Genomic DNA, 19,802 nt, shown 5'->3' with positions numbered 1-19,802 from the left:
GAGGCTCCTTCTTTGGAAGCTTTTAAACAGAGGCTGGATGGCCATTTGTCAGGGGTGATTTGAATGCAATATTCCTGCTTCTTGGCAGGGGGTTGGACTGGATGGCCCATGAGGTCTCTTCCAACTCTTTGATTCTATGATTCTATGATTCTACTCTTATTTACATTTATGATTGCTTCAGAATAGTAGGGCCTCTTCTGAAATGAGTGTAGGAAGGAAGACTTAATAAACGTTGGCTTGTATTGTCGAAGGCTTTCATGGCCGGAATCACTGGGTTGTTGTAGGTTTTCCGGGCTGTATGGCCATGTTCTAGAGGCATTCTCTCCTGACGTTTCGCCTGCATCTATGGCAAGCAACCTCAGAAGTAGTGAGGTCTGTTGGAAGTAGGAAAATGGGTTTATATATCTGTGGAAAGACCAGGGTGGGACAAAGAACTCTTGTCTGCTGGAGCTAGGTGTGAATGTTTCAGCTGACCACCTTGATTAGCATTTAATGGCTTGGAAATGCCTGGGGGAATCTTTCTTTGAGAGGTGATTTGATGTGCCTGATTGTTTACTCTCTGTTGTTTTGCTGTTGTAATTTTTGAGTTTTTAAATACTGGTAGCCAGATTTTGTTCATTTTCATGGTTTCTTCCTTTCTGTTGAAATTGTCCATACGCTTGTGGATTTCAATGGCTTCTCTGTGTAGTCTGACATGGTGGTTGTGAGAGTGGTCCAGCATTTTCTATGTTCTCAAATAATATGCTGTGTCCAGGTTGGTTCATCAGGTGCTCTGCTATGGCTGTCTTCTCTGGTTGAAGTAGTCTGCAGTGCCTTTCATGTTCCTTGATTCGTGTTTGGGCAATGGTGCGTTTGGTGGTCCCTATGTAGACTTGTCCACAGCTGCATGGTACATGGTAGACTCCTGCAGAAGTGAGAGGATCCCTCTTGTCCTTTGCTGAACATAGCATTTGTTGGATTTTCTTGGTGGGTCTGTAGGTGGTTTGTATGTTGTGTTTCCTCCTCAGCTTCCCTATGTGGTCAGTGGTTCCCTTGATGTATGGCAAGAACACTTTTCCTCTGAGTGGATCATCATATTTATATAAAATAAAGGAATAAAGGTTGGCTTTATTTTATATAATGTTGCCCACCTATTATGCCAGAAATACACCATCTGAGCTCTGCGACTACAACATTTTTTTTAACAAAGCAGAGAGTATTTGAGGATTGGTACATTTGTAGGGGGACCAAGATGGTTGTTTATTAAGCTGTGGTCCTTTCAACCCTGTTATATACCTGTGAAATGTGGACCATCTACAAATGTCACTTTCAATATCTGGAATGATTCCATCAGTGTTGTCTCCGAAAAATCCTGCAAATCTCATGGGAAAAAGCTAACTTCAGTGATGATCCTCCACCATCATCTTTGCTGGTCTGGCCACATTATTTGAATGCCTGATCACCGTCTCCCAAAACAGTTACTATACTCTCAATTCAAGAACAGAAAACGGAATGTTTGTGGACAGGAAAAGAGATTTAAAAATGGATTTAAAGCCAAAAGATAGCACTTTGGACATGGAATTCAATATGAAATTGACTGGAATGATGTTACAGCTATTAATACTGTGTTTTACTGTTTTTAATGAATGTTTTATTTATTTATTTATTTATTTATTTATTTCGGGTACTTCTACCCCGCCCTTCTCAACCCCCTAAGGGGGACTCAGGGCAGCTTCCAGCCGGCATACGTTTGATGCCTACAATTCAACACAATAAAATACATAATAATAATAATTATAAACAGTTAAAACATTACATTAATATAATAAAAAGCCAGCCTGGTGGCCATCGTTTCGCCAAGTCCGTAATTAATAAATTCATTCCACTGATCATAATCCATTTCCAAAGCTTTAGTCCTCATTGTCCTTGTCAGTCTGCCAGATTACCCAAAGGCCTGGTCCCATATCCATGTTTTTAATTTCCTTCTGAAAGAGAGGATGGATGAGGATGATGTAATTTCCCTGAGGAGTGAATTCCACGGGCAAGGGGCCACCAAGGAGGCCCTGTCCCTCGTCCCCACCAATCTCATCTGTGACAAGGGCGGGGCCAAGAGCAGGGACCCTCCAGAATATCTTAGATTCCTAGGCGGGACGTAGAAGGAGATACGTTTGGACAGGTATGCTGGACCGGTGCCGTATAGGGTTTTATAGGTCAAGACCAGCACTTTGAATAGTGCTCGGAACTGAATCGGCAACCAGTGGAGCTGACATAACAGAGGGGTGGTATGCTCTCTGTATGATGCTCCAGTGAGAAGTCTAGCTGCCGCCCGTTGGACTAGTTGAAGTTTCCGAACAGTCTTCAAAGGCAACCCCACGTAGAGCATGTTGCAGTAATCTATTCGGGATGTAACAAGAGCATGGACCACTGTTACACCACTGTTACATCCCGAATTATTGTTTTAATTGTTATTATGTTGCTGTGTTATATGTAGTGGCATGAAATTGCTGCTAAATGTAAGCTGTCCTGAGTCCCCCTTCAGGGGTTGAGAAGGAATGGGATAGACTGGAAATAAATAAATAAATAAACCTCAAAAAAACTGTGGCATAGACACCAAGAACTGGGAAGCCTTGATTGATGATAAAATATGATAAAAATGATTGTAGTTCAGACATTTCTGGAATACTCTTGAGCTATCTAACTGGAGGTCAGCTGTTTCCAACAGTGCTGATTGATGATAAAATATGATAAAAGTGATTGTAGTTCAGACATTTCTGGAATACTCTTGAGCTATCTAACTGGAGGTCAGCTGTTTCCAACAGTGCTGAGGCACAAATGGAGGGCAAAAGGGGAAAACATGTGAAGAGGAAGGCACGTAAAGCCAACCATGGCCTTCCTTCTGGAAATCGATGTTCTCACTGCAAAAGAACATGCCAATAAGGAATAGGTCTCGACAGCCACCTACGGACCCACCACCAAAACCCTTGGATGGATGCCGGAGACTGGGAAACCTTTTTTTCCCACATGTTAGTAGCCTGCACTTTTCATCAGCCTGAGACAGGCTGATTGATGATAAAATATGATAAAAATGATTGTAGTTCAGACATTTCTGGAATACTCTCTCTCTTTCTCTCTCTCTCTCTCTCTCTCTCTCTCCCATCTTCTAATTTTTACAGACAATGCTGGGATAAGTTTGCCATTGAAGGCATGCCTTCTAGCTATTATCTCTAATCTTTTGGCCACCATGTGATTGCACATATCCATATTAAAACCATTGCCCACACTAAGTTCTTTCCAAATCATTGATTTAAAAATACTTCAAGATTCAGCTTGCTTTGGAAGCAAGACAGTCATATTCTGAGATTTGACTTCTGTCATTGAGCACAGTTACAGTGTTTTTCGTCTCTTTACAACAATAAAAGGTCTAATTCAATGCCTGCTTACCTGGAAATGACAATGAAAGCTCTAATCCTGTATGTGCTTAGCTGAGAAGAAAGAGCATGCAATTCAGTGAGCTGTGGGTAAACTCCTAACTGTAATCTTATAGTAGCTGTGCCCTGTGAAAACGTCCATCAATTCAGAATTCAAAATACATGGCATGATGGATATATTTCATGGTAGAGTTGTTCAGTAATTACTGAATCAGTAATTACCTCTTCTTGAGTTGTCCTGTGCCTTTATATCTGCGCTGTAAGTTAGCGACTTTGGTTTCCACAATATTCTCGGGATCTGATAGATGAAGTTTGCTGCTCTTTATATGATTGCAAGATAAGGTTTAGTGGATATAGCATGGTCAACACAATTGTGGGGATATAGGTAGATGCATTTCCATGTGTTGGGACAACTTTAATTGGCCACTTTTGTAGTAGAGATAGACCATTGATCTGATGTCTCTGTCCCCCTTATCTATAGTTAGTTTTGGACTGTGAGTAAATAATTTGATTTTTATTTATCGTGTCATCAGCAACCATACCATCGTATTACATTTCTAACAGAGCAAAACAAACACAGGGATTAAAACAAAAACAAAAACACAGATTTTGCAAACTTGGTAGTTGGTTAAATGTCCTTTGACCAGTATCTGGCCACTTGGAGTGCCTCTGGTGTTGCCGCAAGAAGGTCCTCCATTGTGCATGTGGCAGGGCTCAGGTTGCATTGCAGAAGGTGGTCAGTGGTTTGCTCTTCTCCGCACTCGCATGCCGTGGATTCCACTTTGTAGCCCCATTTCTTAAGATTGGCTCTGCATCTCATGATTCCCGAGCACAGTCTGTTCAGCGCCTTCCAAGTCGCCCAGTCTTCTGTGTGCCCAGGGGGGAGTCTCTCATCTGGTATCACCTGTGGATTGAGGTGCTGGGTTTGGGCCTGCCACTTTTGGACTCTCGCTTGCTGAGGTGTTCCAGTGAGTGTCTCTGTAGATCTAAGAAAACTATGTCTTGATTTAAGTCGTTGACGTGCTGGCTGATACCCAAACAGGGGATGAGCTGGAGATGTCTCTGCCTTGGTCCTTTCACTATTGACTGCTACTTCCCGGCAGATGTCAGGTGGTGCGATACCGGCTAAGCAGTGTAATTTCTCCAGTGGTGTGGGGCGCAGACACCCCGTGATAATGCGGCATGAATAATTTGATTATGTGTGCATAAAGTCCTAGGGTTGGCTATGAGTAGTCGCATTATTATGCACACAAATAATTTGATTATGTGTGCATAATAATGCAACTACTCATAGCCAACCCTAGGATTTTTTAAGCATCCTATCAGGAGACCTGGTTGGGAGTCAGCTGCATTAAAATTACTGAAAAGTCATGAGTTCAAAAACAGCCTGGGTTAGAATAAGCTCCTGACCATTTGTCTAGCTTGCTGTCAGCCTTTGCAGCCCAAAAGACAGTTGCATCTGTCAAGTAGGAAATTTAGGTACCACATAATAATAATAATAATAATAATAATAATAATAATAATAAACCTTTATTTATACCCCGCTACCATCTCCTGGAGGACTTGGTGCAGCTTACAAGAGGCCGAGCCCAAATACATCAGTAAAAACAACAACAACGACAACAATACAACAAGATAAACTCAAAAACAAAGCAATAAACATTAACAACACACCACGACGCATTAAAATCTATGGCAGGGCCAAATGCAATAATTAAAATTAAAAATATGCTGGGCATGACCAAGTGAAAAGGCTAGGTATTTGGAGGGGGCTGAGCATGCAGATATCCTGGATCTCTAGTAAAGTGCATTTGGGGACAAAATGCTTGGAGTTTCCTTATTCTGGGAAGAAGGCAAACAGGAACAACCACCTTTTCAAGTTCCTCCTAAAAATTGCTTATGTGGGGAGGCTAATTTAACTTATTTACGACACCATAAAACTCTCCAGCAGCATGCAAAAGAATGAGTAAGTACTCCATTGATGTCACAAGTGGACGGTGAAGCGACAGCTCCCCCAGTGGCTGAAATTTGAAGCATACCCTCATGAAAAAGCTGGAATGTTAAATAGCTTCTGTGTGTCTGTCTATATATATTGTGTGTCTATGGCATTGAATGTTTGCCATGTATATGTGCATTGTGATCTGCCCCGAGTCCCCTGCGGGGTGAGAAGGGCGGAATATAAATATTATAAATAAATAAATGAATATCATATTTTCTCACACATTTCTATCAGTGTATTTTTATCAGTCGGAGGAATTTGTTTTTGAGACACAAATTGATATACAGCCTAATTTTATATGCATTTAGAATCTCTCTTCTCTATGCATTGTAAAATCTCTGCTGAATCCATAATATAAATCTACTTAGACTGTTTTTCAGTATAGGAAAGCACTTATTCAACAGAAATGTCATGGAGCTTTAATAAATTTCCAACATGAATAAACATAAAGGCTCTTCCTTTGCCAACCAGGACATAATTTTCATATACCAACAAGGATACCGTTCATGAATAAATGAGATCTGAAATACGGGCCATGCAAGAAAGTCGTATCAAGAATTTTAATGTGTTGCTGTATTGAAATTAATAATTTTCAATGTCCAAGAAAGGGTCACAGGAGATTAAAACACTCTCGCATAAGCATATTTGTGTTTTGGTTGCAATAAAATAGGAAAGAGCATAACTGGGAATGATGCAGAGTGGTGTTTTCTTTCTCAAAATTGAACTAAAGTGATTCATAAAGCAATTCCTTGTGCTGAATACTCCACTCGGTAATTTGGATGAGCTGCTTGGGAGCATAGTTCTCTTGCAGGAATATTCATCGCACGTTTTAAGAATCACAACACTAGGCCCGGGTCCTCTGGGTTTTCAAGTATGAGTCACAGCCAAAAATTAGGTCACCAGGAGATATTAAAGGCTTATGAAATTACAAATCTTTTTGCCTAAGGCAGGGGTGGGCAACCTGTAACAGAAATACTATTTATGGCCCTCTGCTTAATTTTATGTGACCACAGGACAGACAGAGGGAGAGAAGATGTTGAGTTTCTGTAAATTTCTGCCTTTTATTTCTCTTCTCATTTCACATCAACATACAAAGTAGGAATTCATAGAAATAAAATCACGTTCACTAGTGCAATTCACCTAATGTGCACATTTTTCCTCTATTAACTAAAATGTGTTCCAGTGTGTTTTTCAAATTATTTTAGCCACTGGCATTGTAAAATATTCTCATTTAGAATATCCAGTATTTTAAAGCATCCACACTGCTTTCTGCATACTTCAACTCTCAGAAATACCCCATAAGAATTACAAATATGCAAAAAAATTATTTTTTAAAATTATTTTATACTTTTTCATTCCCTTCTCCCTCTCCACTCCCACCCCTCCCTCTACCCTGTTGACAATGTAATCCTTTTACATGACATTACATTACATCCATTACATTACATCCATTACATGAGCCTTTTTTCAATTCTATCCGTTTTTTTCTTCCAGCTTTCATCATCTGGTTTAACGACCTGTAACCATCTTTTAAATGGAGTCCAAATTTCTTTAATTTTCTTCTGTTTATCTGACCATGTCTTTTTGCTTCTTATGATGTCCATAATATCCAGTTGTATTTGGTCCTACACATGTTCATACCATTTTTCAAGTGTCCATTTCTTTTTTTCTTTCCAGCCCCAAGCTATTACTGCATGTGCTGCTCTAAACATCATCATCATTAATTCTTGGTCTTGGTCATTAACTCTTCTGTCACCATATATTCCTATTAAGAAAACTTGCTTATTTATATCAGATTTTATTTTAGTATGTAATTCTACCTGCTTAAGAATTTGGCTCCAGAATTTGTGTATCTCTTCACACTCCCACCATAGATGAGAATACCATGCCTCCCGACTTCTGCAATGCCAACATTTAGGATTTAATCCCTGAATCATATATGCCAACTAGGGCTGTCCAACCACAGAAAAATTTGTTTCTAAATTCGATTCGTTTTTAGGGGGTTTTTGCATTTCGTTATTTAAAAGAATTCCGAAATTTTTCTTTTAAAAAGTTCAATATTTACGAAATTTCGGAAATTACGAAACAATTTCGAAACAATAACGAATCGATTCGTTAATGGCAGACGCGATTGTGCAATACACTAAAAAACCCTCCAAATGGGACAGGGGGAACTTCTGAAGCTTCCCTCTCCCTCTGTTTTTGACTGTTGGTGTGATAATTTTTTTTATCACTACTAAAACAAACAACCACTATAAAACTTGCACCAGACATATGGAAATAATAACAAAATAATAACGAAACAATTTCGAAACAATTACAAAACAATTTTGAAACAATTACAAAACGAATTTGAAAAATTCGTTTCGTTTTTTAGTTGCTCCTAAATGGTTCAATATCGCTTCGTTATCAAAAAAAACGAATTAATAACGAATTACGAAATTAACGAACGAAACCGCCCAGCCCTAGTGCCAACTGAATTGGTGTTCTATACCATTTCATTATTATTTTCAGTTCTAATTCCTTGTATTTTTCTATTTTTATTTTATTTAATCCATTGATTATCTTTTCTATTTTTTCTCTTCCTAGTCCCCCTTCCTTTTCCCATTTGCTTCCCATTATTCTATACATGGATTCTTTCTTTTTAATTTGTTCCCAAATTCCTCTTAGAGTTAACCAATGTTTCCAATTGTTTCCATTCCAATAATTCCTTATTTTCATTATATAAATCTTTAATTTTACTATATCCCATCTGTTTCAGTTTTTTTATGATGCTCTTGTCCTCCTCATTTCTTAAACTATCTATTGGAGCTTCCTTTGATAAATTTGGCATCCATTTCTCTTTCCATTTCCCCAATATTTTAATGCTATTTTCCTTGGGCCTATTATTTTTTTATTCCTTCTTTTACATTATTTATAAAGATTCCATAGTCTCCTTGACCTTTATTTGCTTCATTCTTTATTCTTATCCACTTCTCTTGCTTGTCCTCTATCAATTCCAGAATTGCTTTCAGTTAAAATGCTTCATAGTATTCTTGTAACTTTGGTATTCCCATCCTAGTTCTTTATTTGATATATATAGTTCCTTATTACTTATTCTTGACTTTTTCCCTCCAAATATCCACTTTCTTATTTCTCCATCCCTTTTTTAAAATTTTTGTTGTGTAATCTCCAGTGTAAGGTTTGAAACAAATACAATAATTTAGGGTGCACATTTTAATTGCTCTAATTTTCATTGAAATACTTAAATTTTTATATTTCCAATTATTCATTTGTGCCTGTACCTTTTCCCATGTTTTCTTATAATTATAATCCCAGATCCCCATTGGCTTATTAGTTAAATAAATTCCCAAATATTTAATTTTATTTTATACAATCTGTATATCTTTCTTTTTCCGAATATCTTCTTGGATTCCTTTCCCCAGGTCAAACCCCAACAGCTCTGATTTTGTGCAAATATGCAAATTATTGAATCATTGTCCAGGAGTTATGAGAACACGACTTCCATTAAGACTGTGGAGTCCAACAAAATTACATCCCATCCCTAATAGGAAAGCAAAAAAAATCCAAGGGTAAAACCTAAATAGAACATTGAATAAAATATGGAGAGCCCTCTACAAAGTGTTAGTTGAAGTTTCCTACAAGGTGTGTGTGTGAACTAATAATAATAATAATACTTTATTTGTACCCTGCTACCATCTCCCCAAGCGACTCGGTGCGGCTTACATGAGGCCGAGCCCACAACACAGCAATAACAAAGCAAAAACAACAATAGTACAAGCAGTAAATAAATCTCATAACAGCAAATAAACAATAAACATTAACAATAGCACGAAGACATTCAAAAAACTTATGGCTGGGCCAAATGTAATAACTAAAATTTTAAAATATGCTGAACATGGCAGGTAAAATATGATTAGGGTGAATTTTCGGGAAGTGATGGGCATGCAAAAACAATCCTAGGTCATTAATAAAGTGCATTTAAGGACAGATTGCTGGGAATTTCTTATTCTGGGAAGGCACATTGGAATAACCACATTTTCAGACTCCTCCTAAAGACTGCCAAAGTTGGGCCATGCGTAATGTCCTTAGGGAGTGAATTCCAGAGATGAGGGGCCACCACCGAGAAGGCCCTCTCCCTCGTCCCCACTAGTCGCACCTGCGACAGAGGTGGGAGCGCGAGCAGGGCCTCTCCAGATGATCGGAGAGATCGTGTGGGTTCGTAGACAGAAATGCGGTCACGCAGGTAGAGAATGGAGCAGCAGAAACAAGAGTACTGAAGTACCCGAACATGTCATGAACACATTACAAGTTTCCTGGACAGTTATCCACTTTTTTTGATGCATAAAGTATCCTGCATTTAAAATTGAATTGCTTTTTAATAGGTGAGTTTCTCTGTTTCCAAAATACAGTCTTCATTTAATGACCTTCTCACCTCATTATAGATAGTTCCATCCCCACCATCTGCCTGGAAGTCTGGGTAACACTTTACTAGTCCATAAAAACTCATACCATTACCATTTTGTTGGTCTTTAAAATGCCCAAGAACTCTGTTGTATTTATACTGAAAGTTATTGGGGTATACAAGTAAGGAGATTCAATCTGAACATTAGGAAGAACTTCCTAACTGTTAGAGCTGTTCAGTAGTAGAACTCTCTGCCCCGGAGTGTGGTGGAGGCTCCTTCTTTGGAAGCTTTTAATCAGAGGTTGGATGGACATCTGTCGGGGATGCTTTGAATGCAATTTTCCTGCTTCTTGGCAGGGAGTTGGACTAGATGGCCCATGAGGTCTCTTCCAACTCTAGGATTCTATGATGCTATGATAGACTGGACCTTCCTCAACTGCTTTGAGGTAATGAAAGACCACTTTTTCCTTGCATGTAATATTCAAAGAGAGACCCAAATGCGCCATATCTAATCTCACAAAAGGAACTTACCAAAACATTTTCTCTCTCTTCTTTCCTTTTGTCTAATCCAAAAAATAAGCCTGTCTCCTAAAAATGAATTGTATTTTTACCTTCAGACCTACTCCAACTTCTCTCTTGTTGAAAGTAGTAGTGATGTTGGGTTGTTGTAGGTTTTTTCGGGCTATGTGGCCATGTTCTAGAGGCATTTCTCCTGACGTTTCACCTGCATCTATGGCAAGCATCCTCAGAGGTAGTGAGGCAACTACCTCTGAGGATGCTTGCCATTGATGCAGGTGAAACGTCAGGAGAAATGCTTGAAAAAAGCCTGAAAAAGCCTGAAAAAACCTACATCTCAGTGATTCCGGCCATGAAAGCCTTCAACAATACAATAGTGATGTTTGTTCTTTTTCATTTATATCCCTAAATTTACCCATAATTTTCATTTATAACAGTTCTGTGAAGTAGGTCAAGTTATGAAAGAGCAAGCCCAGGCTCATACAGTGCATTTTATATGTTAGTGGAGTAGTATCTGGACGTCCAATCCAGCTCTACTGGCCTTCCAGGACCATGCATCTGTAATTTTCCAGACAGAAGATGTCAGGAACCTTTGGAATCATTGAAAACGATCTTGACAGATTAGAGAGATGGGCCAAAACTAACAAGATGGAGTTCAACAGTGACAAATGCAAGATACTCCACTTAGGCAGAAAAAATGAAATGCAAACATACAGAATGGGGGACGTATAACTCAAGAGCAGTACATGTGAAAAAGATCTTGGCGTCCTCGTGGACAACAAGTTAAACATGAGCCAACAATGTGATGTGGCAGCAAAAAAAATCCAATGGGAATTTGGCCTGCATCAATTAGGAGTATAGTGTCTAGATCCAGGGAAGTCATGCTACCCCTCTATTCTGCCTTGGTTAGACCACACATGGAATATTGTGTCCAATTCTGGGCACCACAATTGAAGAGAGATATTGACAAGCTGAAATGTGTCCAGAGGAAGGCGACTAAAGTGATCAAGGGTCTGAAGAACAAACCCTATGATAAGTGGTTTAAAGAGCTGGACATGTTTAGCCTGAGGAAGAGAAGGCTGAGAGGAGACAGGATAGCCATGTATAAATATGTGAGAGGAAGTCACAGGGAGGAGAGAACAAGCTTGTTCTCTGCTTCCCTGGAGACTAGGACGCAGAACAGTGGCTTTAAACTACAAGAAAGGAAATTCCATCTGAACATGAGGAAGAACTTCCTGACTGTGAGAGCCGTTCAGCAGTGGAACTCTCTGCACCGGAGTGTGGTGGAGGCTCCTTCTTTGGAAGCTTTTATACAGAGGCTGGCTGTCCATCTATCGGGGGTACTTTGAATGCAATTTTCCTGCTTCTTGGCAGGGGGTTGTGCTGGATGGCCCATGAGGTCTCTTCCAACTCTATGATTCTATGATTCTATGATCCCATTCATGCTATATTCTCCTCCATTCAGGCACCATCCATAACGATTAGGGCTGGGTAACAACTGAAAAATTTGTTTCTAAACTCGTTTCGTTTTTAGGGGGTCCATTGCGTTTCGTTTTTTAAAAGAATTCTGAATTTTTCTTTAAAAAAATTTCGTTATTTACGAAATTTCGTAAATTTCGAATTGATTCGCTAATGGCAGACGCGATTGCGCAATACGCTAAAAAAACCTCCAAATGGGACAGGGGGAACTTCTGAAGCTTCCCTCTCCCTCTGTTGTTGTTGTGAGTCAGCATTCTGACACCATTTCTACTACTAGTAGTAGGAGAAGAAGAAGGAGTGATGCAGAAACAGACTGTTGGTGTGATAATTAATTTTTTTATCACTGATAAAACAAACAACTATAAAACTTGCACCAGACATATGTAAATAATAACGAAACAATTTCGAAACAATTTCGAAACGATTTTGAAACGATTTCGAAACAATTACAAAACAATTACGAAATAAATTGAAAAATTTGTTTCGATTTTTATTTGCTCCTGCATGGCTCCATATCGGATCGTAAGCTAATTTAAATATGAATCAATAACGAATTACGAAATTAACGAACGAAACCGCCCAGCCCTAATAACGATATATAGTTAAGAAGAAACCTGTTTCAGATTTCAGAAGAAGAAGAAACCTGTGGCTTGTCTCACCACAAGTTCATTTATGAGCTAATACAGAGCAAAGTACTCTTGAAATAATATAGACTTTGGGGACAGATCATGAAAGCTCCACCTATAAATATGGCAATTCAGCTTAGAAGCACCATGCTTTCGATTCCATTTTAATAGGCCACAGAACATCTGTAAATGTGTTATATTGCCTCATTTATATGCTTCATTCTAGCATCCTTCCAATATCCCTGCTGGAAAGGACAGAAGTCTTTAGTCTTTAGTAACCTAATTAACCAGGCTTTGTCATTTGATTTTTTTCTTGTGTGTGGTATGTGGGCTTTTTAATTTTATTTTATAGCTCCTTCAAAATGAAGGCAGTCATGGACAGATCATTTATGTGAGTAGTAAACTGGCTTCAACACAGTATGTAGAAGGTAGCCTTTTCCCTCTTCTCAGTTCTGTTGGTGAACATTATACAGCTTCAATAACATGTTTGTGCCTAAGGATGAAAATTCTGCAAGGGTGGAAATCACCTGGAGAGGAGCATTAAGAATTTATAATCTAATCATGGCATTGTAATTGGGTTTGCTGGGTGTTTCTCATTTTTCTTTGGAAAGAATTAGAAGTAACTGGATTTTTTCTTGCTTGAAGGTGGAAGGGAATGTGCTTGAAAAATAATAGCAAAGTTATAAAACTGTGTAAGTCACAAAACAGCATGAATGAAAGGCAAGTTTTGGTTGTAATTCTGTAAATTTTTAACCTGGAATTAAGTCCAATTAAATTAAGTGGGAAATCATTGTGAGTGGACACCTTGAGTAGGATTGAAAACTATGGTGGGGGGGGGGGGGATTTCTTCTCAGGACCAAATAAGTGGTGCAGAGTTTATATTTCCCTCCTCTGATGTCAATATTGATCTTCTGTGTGCTTAAGGAGACATGTGGAATTCATTGGCTACCTCTTATTATTGTCAATAGTATGATTTCGATATGTCCCAATCATATTACTCATAGGCACAGGAAGCAAATAACATGAGTTCTTATTATAAACCAGAGGCACAGTGGGTTCTCCCATGTTCCACTTGCCTTCTCATCTGGAAGGTGTCCATAGGAATCTTCTAATCTCTATGTAGCTATTTTGGTGTGATCACCCCATAACCCACAATGGTTCAGATCCAGATGGTGTAGATTAGACCCTCAGGGCTGAATTTTGTCCTGTACTTGAAGCTTATTGTGCCCTCATTAGTTTTAAATCTGATACCAGACATTTTCATGACAGAATTTTCACTCACCTTAAATGTAATTGGTGAAATTGATGAAATTTCTCTCACCCGGCACCAACCAGCAAAAGTCTGTGGATCTCTCTCACCCCCCACAAACACCAGTAAAACTGCTGTAGATTGTTGTACAATTTGTTGTTTATTCGTTCAGTTGCTTCTGACTCTTTGTGACCTTATGGACCAGCCCATGCCAGAGCTCCCTGTTGGCCGTCACCACCCCCAGGTCCTTCAGGGTCAAGCCAGTCACTTCAAGGATACCATCCATCTTGCCCTTGGTTGGCCCCTCTTCCTTTTTCCTTTCATTTCCCCCAACATCGTTGTCTTCTCTAAGCTTTCATGTCCCCTCATGATGTGGCCAAAGTACTTCACCTTTGCCTCTAATATCCTTCCCTTCAATGAGCAGTTGGGCTTTATTTCTTGAAGCATGGACTGGTTGGATCTTCTGGTGGTCCAAGGCACTCTCAGAACTTTCCTCCAACACCACAGTTCAAAAGAATCTATCTTCCTTCACTCAGTCTTCCCTATGGTCCAGCTCTCACATCCGTAAGGTACTACGGGGAATACCATTGCTTTAACTATGCGGATCTTGGTTGCTTGGTTGTGGTACCATACTTAATAAAAATAAGGCATTCCCTGAAAATAAGCCATAAAGTGTCTTCTTGAGGAAAAATAAATATAAGACAGTGTCTTATTTTTGGGGAAACATAGTAGACAAATAATCCTGGGTTTATCTGGACCAGCATGGGAAACTATCTCTGCATACATGAACAATGGATTTTTGATGACTGCATGGCTGGGAACCAACCAGAGGGATTTGCCCAACCTTCTTGCTCTCACAGAAATGCCTCGGCAGTGTTACGGAGAGGTGACTGCCTCTGAACTTTATCTTGTTACATTTTATAAAGATGTTTATATGCTTTCTTCCCCCTATTGCCCCAAGGGTTCAATGATAGTTGCCTGGAATTAGCTGCCATTTTCTAAAGGGAGCATAAACAACACTTCAAAAACAACAGAATGACTGAACATTATGTTACAACTATAGGGTTATAATAGAAATATTGGGTTTTTTGTGAATTTCATTGATGCAGGGGATAATTCATAATTTTGCCATATTTCTCTTCACTTTGAGAGTTTCCACATGCACAGGAAGGCACATTTGATTTGATAGGCATCACTGAAACTTGGTGGGATGAATCTCTATGTATTATAGGCTATCATACCAGACTGAAGATTTGGATGATGCCTTCTTAAAACAAATTACCAACAGTAAGAGGAAATTTCAATCATCCTAACATTGCTTGGAAGTCAAATGGTCGAAAATGTAAGATCCAAATAATTCTTCATCGGCCTTGTAGACAATTTTAATGTACAAAAGATGGAGGAAACAACAAGGCTATTAGCTAACCATTGAAAGGAAATCATCCCTGAGTATTGAATATGTATCAGTAATGATACCGGGTCATATTAGCAAAGCAGGGACTCCTTTGAGCACACTTTTTGAACTGTATCTTGCTGCCAGGTAATCAAGTGGCCTACCAAATGACAAAATACCAGTTCTGTTCCATTGGTCCCAGATCAGTTACCTCTAATGTATTTACCTGCAGGAAAAATCTTTGTGGTACAGAGAAAATAAAGATACAAATGGTAGAGGAGTGCCCTGAATGTACAACCTTCAATGTGCCTATCATTTTATATGTTGTTGTTCATTCGTTCAGTCGTCTCTGACTATTCATGACCTCATGGACCAGCCCACGCCAGAGCTCCCTGTCAGCCGTCACCACCCCCAGCTCCTTCAAGGTCAGTCCACTCACTTCAAGGATGCCATCCATCCATCTTGCCCTTGGTCGGCCCCTTTTCCTTTTACCTTCTACTTTCCCCAGCATCATTGTCTTCTCTAGGCTTTGCTCTCTCCTCATGATGTGGCCAAAGTACTTCAACTTTGTCTCTAGTATCCTTCCCTCCAGTGAGCAGTCGGGCTTTATTTCCTGGAGGATGGACTGGTTGGATCTTCTCTCAGTCCAAGGCACTCTCAGCACTTTCCTCCAACACCACAGCTCAAAAGCATTTATCTTCCTTTGCTCAGCCTTCCCTAAGGTCCAGCTCTCACATCCGTAGGTGACTACAGGGAATACCATGGCTTTGACTAGGCGGATCTTTGTTGCCAGTCTGATATCTCTACTCTTTACAATTTTATCGAGACTGGACATTGCTCTCCTCCCAAGAAGTAAATGTCTTCTGATTTCCTGGCCACAGTCTGCATCTGCAGTAATCTTTGTGCCTAGAAATACAAAGTCTGTCATGGCCTCCACATTTTCTCACTCTATTTTCCAGTTGTCAATCATTCTTGTTGCCATTATCTTGGTTTTTTTGTGGTTTAGTTGCAACCCGGCTTTTGCGCTTTCTTCTTTGACCTTGATTAGAAGGCTCCTCAGCTCCTCCTCGCTTTTGGCGATCAGAGTGGTGTCATCTGCATATCTGAGGTTGTTAATGTTTCTTCCAGCAATTTTCACCCCAGCTTTGCATTCATCAAGCCCCGCACATCGCATGATGTGTTCTGCATACAAGTTAAAAAGGTTGGGTGCATTTATCTACCTGCATCCATGTTTCTCTATGCCAGCAGCTCCTCCATACACTGCACAGTATCAAATGGGTCTGTCTATACAGACTGAATCTAACAATGTGCATTCCTCCCTATTTTTCAGGGCCGTGGTGGCAAGGGAAGCATCTATGTGTGGGCCTCTGGGGATGGAGGAAGTTACGATGACTGCAACTGCGATGGTTATGCTTCAAGCATGTGGACCATTTCCATCAATTCAGCTATTAATGATGGCCGAACAGCTTTGTATGATGAAAGCTGCTCGTCAACTTTGGCATCTACTTTTAGCAATGGGAGGAAGAGAAACCCTGAAGCTGGTGTGGTGAGTAACACAGATTCCCTTCTGTGGCAAACACTATCCATATGCATTATCCATATTTGTGTGGACCGCCAAGTTGCCTCTTGACTTATGATAACCTTGTGGATTTCATAGGGTTTTCTTAAGCAAGGAATGCTCAGAGATGGTTTTCCAGATTTTTTCCTATGAAATACAGACTATAGCAATTGGTATTCATTGGTGGTCTCCCATTCAAGTATTAACCTAGACTGACCTTGCTTAGTTTCCAAGGTCAGACAGAATGTACAAGATCAAAATTGTTCATTATGTACTGTGGCCAAGGTTTTCCTTGAAAGCATTTTATTTGAAATCTTTTGATAGAAATTTCTCAAGGTAAAGTGCTCCGACCCATTGAGCAACCTTGTTCTCTCACAAGCTCCATACAAACACACCTTAACATTTTAAGCTTTCCTCTTAACTGGTCTAGTGTTTATAACCTTTCCAATGTAGTTTTAGAACTGTACAGTGCAATGTACAGATCTATTTCCAGGTGGGAAAGTAACCCACCTCCCCATATGATGTCCAGCCACCTGATTGGCTGTTTTTTTCCCCCAGAACTTGTGAGAAATCCTTCTGAGAGAGAGAGAGAAACCCAATGCTTTTGATATGAAATAAATAAAATAAATCAGCTTTCCTATGCGCTCAGCGGTTCCCTTGATGCATGGAAAGAACACTTTTCCTCTAGGTGGATCTTTATCTTTACTGTCAGAAACTCTTCCGTGTTCGTGGGTGGAATACTTGAAGTGGACAGAAACTGTGGATAATAGCAATACCTAATAAAATGAATGACTTCTGCTGGAAATTACCATACAGTAGTCGCCTTGGAGGGCTTAAATTGTTAAAGAAGTATCCTCACTCTAAAGCAATTCCGTAGTAACTTCTGGTGGAATCATAACATATGTGCAGGTACAGCTGTACCAGAAGCTCCCACTTTATTTGCTTTGTGTTATTTGCAGCCCAAGGCTTGGGATTCTGCAGGAGGGTGGCTTCCTGTTAAGGTTTGCAGTTATAGGGCAGGCCACCTGTCCATCACCATTAGGTTCCTTAGTTCCAACCCTTTTTGGGGTTTTAGAAGAGAAGGGAGCCATTTTTAGTCAGTCACACACAAGGAAGCTAGTCTATAGGACGCAGACAGCTCGTCCCATAGAAAAAGCTTCATTCTTCAGAATCAGCCAGGGACCATCTGGTAACCATCCGGAGATCATTCAGGGAAACAGGAACAGAAGGAAAAGATCCCAACGGCTATGGCTGAGAGCTCACAGCCTCTCAGCCTCACAGCACCAGAGGGGAAAACAGCCCTGAAGTTCCCACAGGACAGCATTACAGAACCACTGAATTCCAGCTGAAGTATCATCAATTTTATTTTATTTATTTATTTCAATTACTTCTACCCCGCCCTTCTCACCCCCGAGGGGGGACTCAGGGCGGCTTACAAACGAAGGCACAAGTCGATGCCTAAATCAATAAACAAACAATACATAAAAACAATGTAAACGATTAACAAGTTAAAAACATTAATCAAGCCTTGGCTGGTAGGTTTACTCGATGCCCAGAAGCAGTTGGGATCGGTAGTAAGACCCAAATCAGCAAGGCCCAGATAATAGACAGCCTGGGAGAGATTATAAAGGGTTCTTCCTTATGCTAAGAAAGTAAAGTTAATCCAAGTCAGTGCCAGTCTCTTAAAGACTAGAACAAGAAAACCTTGAAGTGTTGTTTGAAGATTTGTTATTTGTTCCTTAATAAAGACTTTGTTGTACCACTAAAGACTCCAAAGACTGTCACTTCAGGAATTCCCTAAGAATATCTCTTTGAGGCACCCTGGCTTCCCACTGGGTTTAAAGTGTACGTCCTATAAAGACAATTTGTTCAGACCCAGTGCTCGAGAGAACAACATAGGCTCACCCAGTGGACCTGGAAAATTCCTAGAGAGATTATATTTTGTTGGATGAGGGTAGGTGGAATTGCGGGTACCAGGCTCATGGATATTAGAGTTAATGGTTTCTATTTTTGAAAAAAAGCAACACTCCTTTGAACTCTCTGCTTTTCTGTAATTGAAATGAATTCAAGGCTATAAAACTAATGCCCTTAGGGTAAGGAGCAATTTTCCTTCACATAATTTCAATGCCTCTTTAAGGAGAGCAAGGTTGTTTCCTCACATTTCCTTCTCTCTCTGCTCTGTTACAGGCTACAACCGATTTATATGGCAACTGTACATTACGCCACTCTGGAACATCTGCAGCTGCACCAGAAGCTGCGGGAGTGTTTGCACTTGCGCTGGAGGCAAAGTGGGTGAAAACAGCCATCAATTATATTGTTAAGAGCTTAAATAACCTCTATTTAGGGCTATAAGCAAACCTCTTAAGCTTGTATAAGCTGAAATCCAAAATTCTATGTTATCTAACTAAAGCTTTACATTAAACAGCTTATTCTTCAATAGGTTATGTATTTTGCTCATGTATACATATTCTTAGCTGTCCAAATCTATTTTGCTGCATTAGGTGGGATGGCAAATAGCTTTCCTACCCACCTTCTACAGTCAAAGTGCACATTTTATTTTAGCACATTAGGCATTAAATTCCTCAAGCACTTTTCTCTATCCTTGATCACACAATCTCCAGAAAGGAAGTGACACAATCTTGTCATGATAGTCACCCCTCCACATTTGAACAGAACAGAATAGATTAACGTTATTGTCATTGTACAATGAAATAAATGCTTTCCCCAGAAGACATCACAAAACAACACACCCATCCCTCCACACTCCCACCACCACCACAAAGCCTCCAATGCCACATCAATGTGAAGCTATAGAGTTCAATATAGTTACAGCTCTATGATAAATGCTGTCTCTCAGTCTGTTTGTCCTTGCCTTAGCCACCCTGTACCATCTGCCATAGAATCAGAGAATCAAAGAGTTGGAAGAGACCTCATGGGCCATCCAGTCCAACCCCCTACCAAGAAGCAGGAATATTGCATTCAAATCACCCCTGACAGATGGCCACCCAGCCTCTGTTTAAAAGCTTCCAAAGAAGGAGCCTCCACCACACTCCGGGGCAGAGAGTTCCACTACTGAATGGCTCTCACAGTCAGGAAGTTCTTCCTCATGTTCATCTCCTTTCTTGTAGTTTGAAGCCATTGTTTCACATCTTAGTCCAGGGAAGCAGAAA

At 39.9% G+C, this 19,802-nt stretch overlaps 1 protein-coding gene across 1 annotated transcript in view; it reads left to right on the top strand.

Moving 5' to 3' along the window:
- PCSK2 (proprotein convertase subtilisin/kexin type 2) overlaps positions 1–19,802 on the top strand; it is a 175,930-nt gene that overhangs the window by 138,509 nt on the left and 17,619 nt on the right. The window contains exons 9-10 of the mRNA XM_060784162.2: positions 16,405–16,620; positions 18,820–18,920. Of these exons, the coding sequence (XP_060640145.2) occupies positions 16,405–16,620; positions 18,820–18,920 (317 nt within the window). The remainder of the gene's footprint in view (positions 1–16,404; positions 16,621–18,819; positions 18,921–19,802) is intronic.

The sequence above is a fragment of the Anolis sagrei genome, chromosome 1 (genome assembly GCF_037176765.1).
Source record: "Anolis sagrei isolate rAnoSag1 chromosome 1, rAnoSag1.mat, whole genome shotgun sequence".
NCBI lineage: Eukaryota > Metazoa > Chordata > Lepidosauria > Squamata > Dactyloidae > Anolis > Anolis sagrei.
Note: the sequence above shows the minus strand (reverse complement) of the source record. Positions and strands in the feature narration are given on the sequence as shown.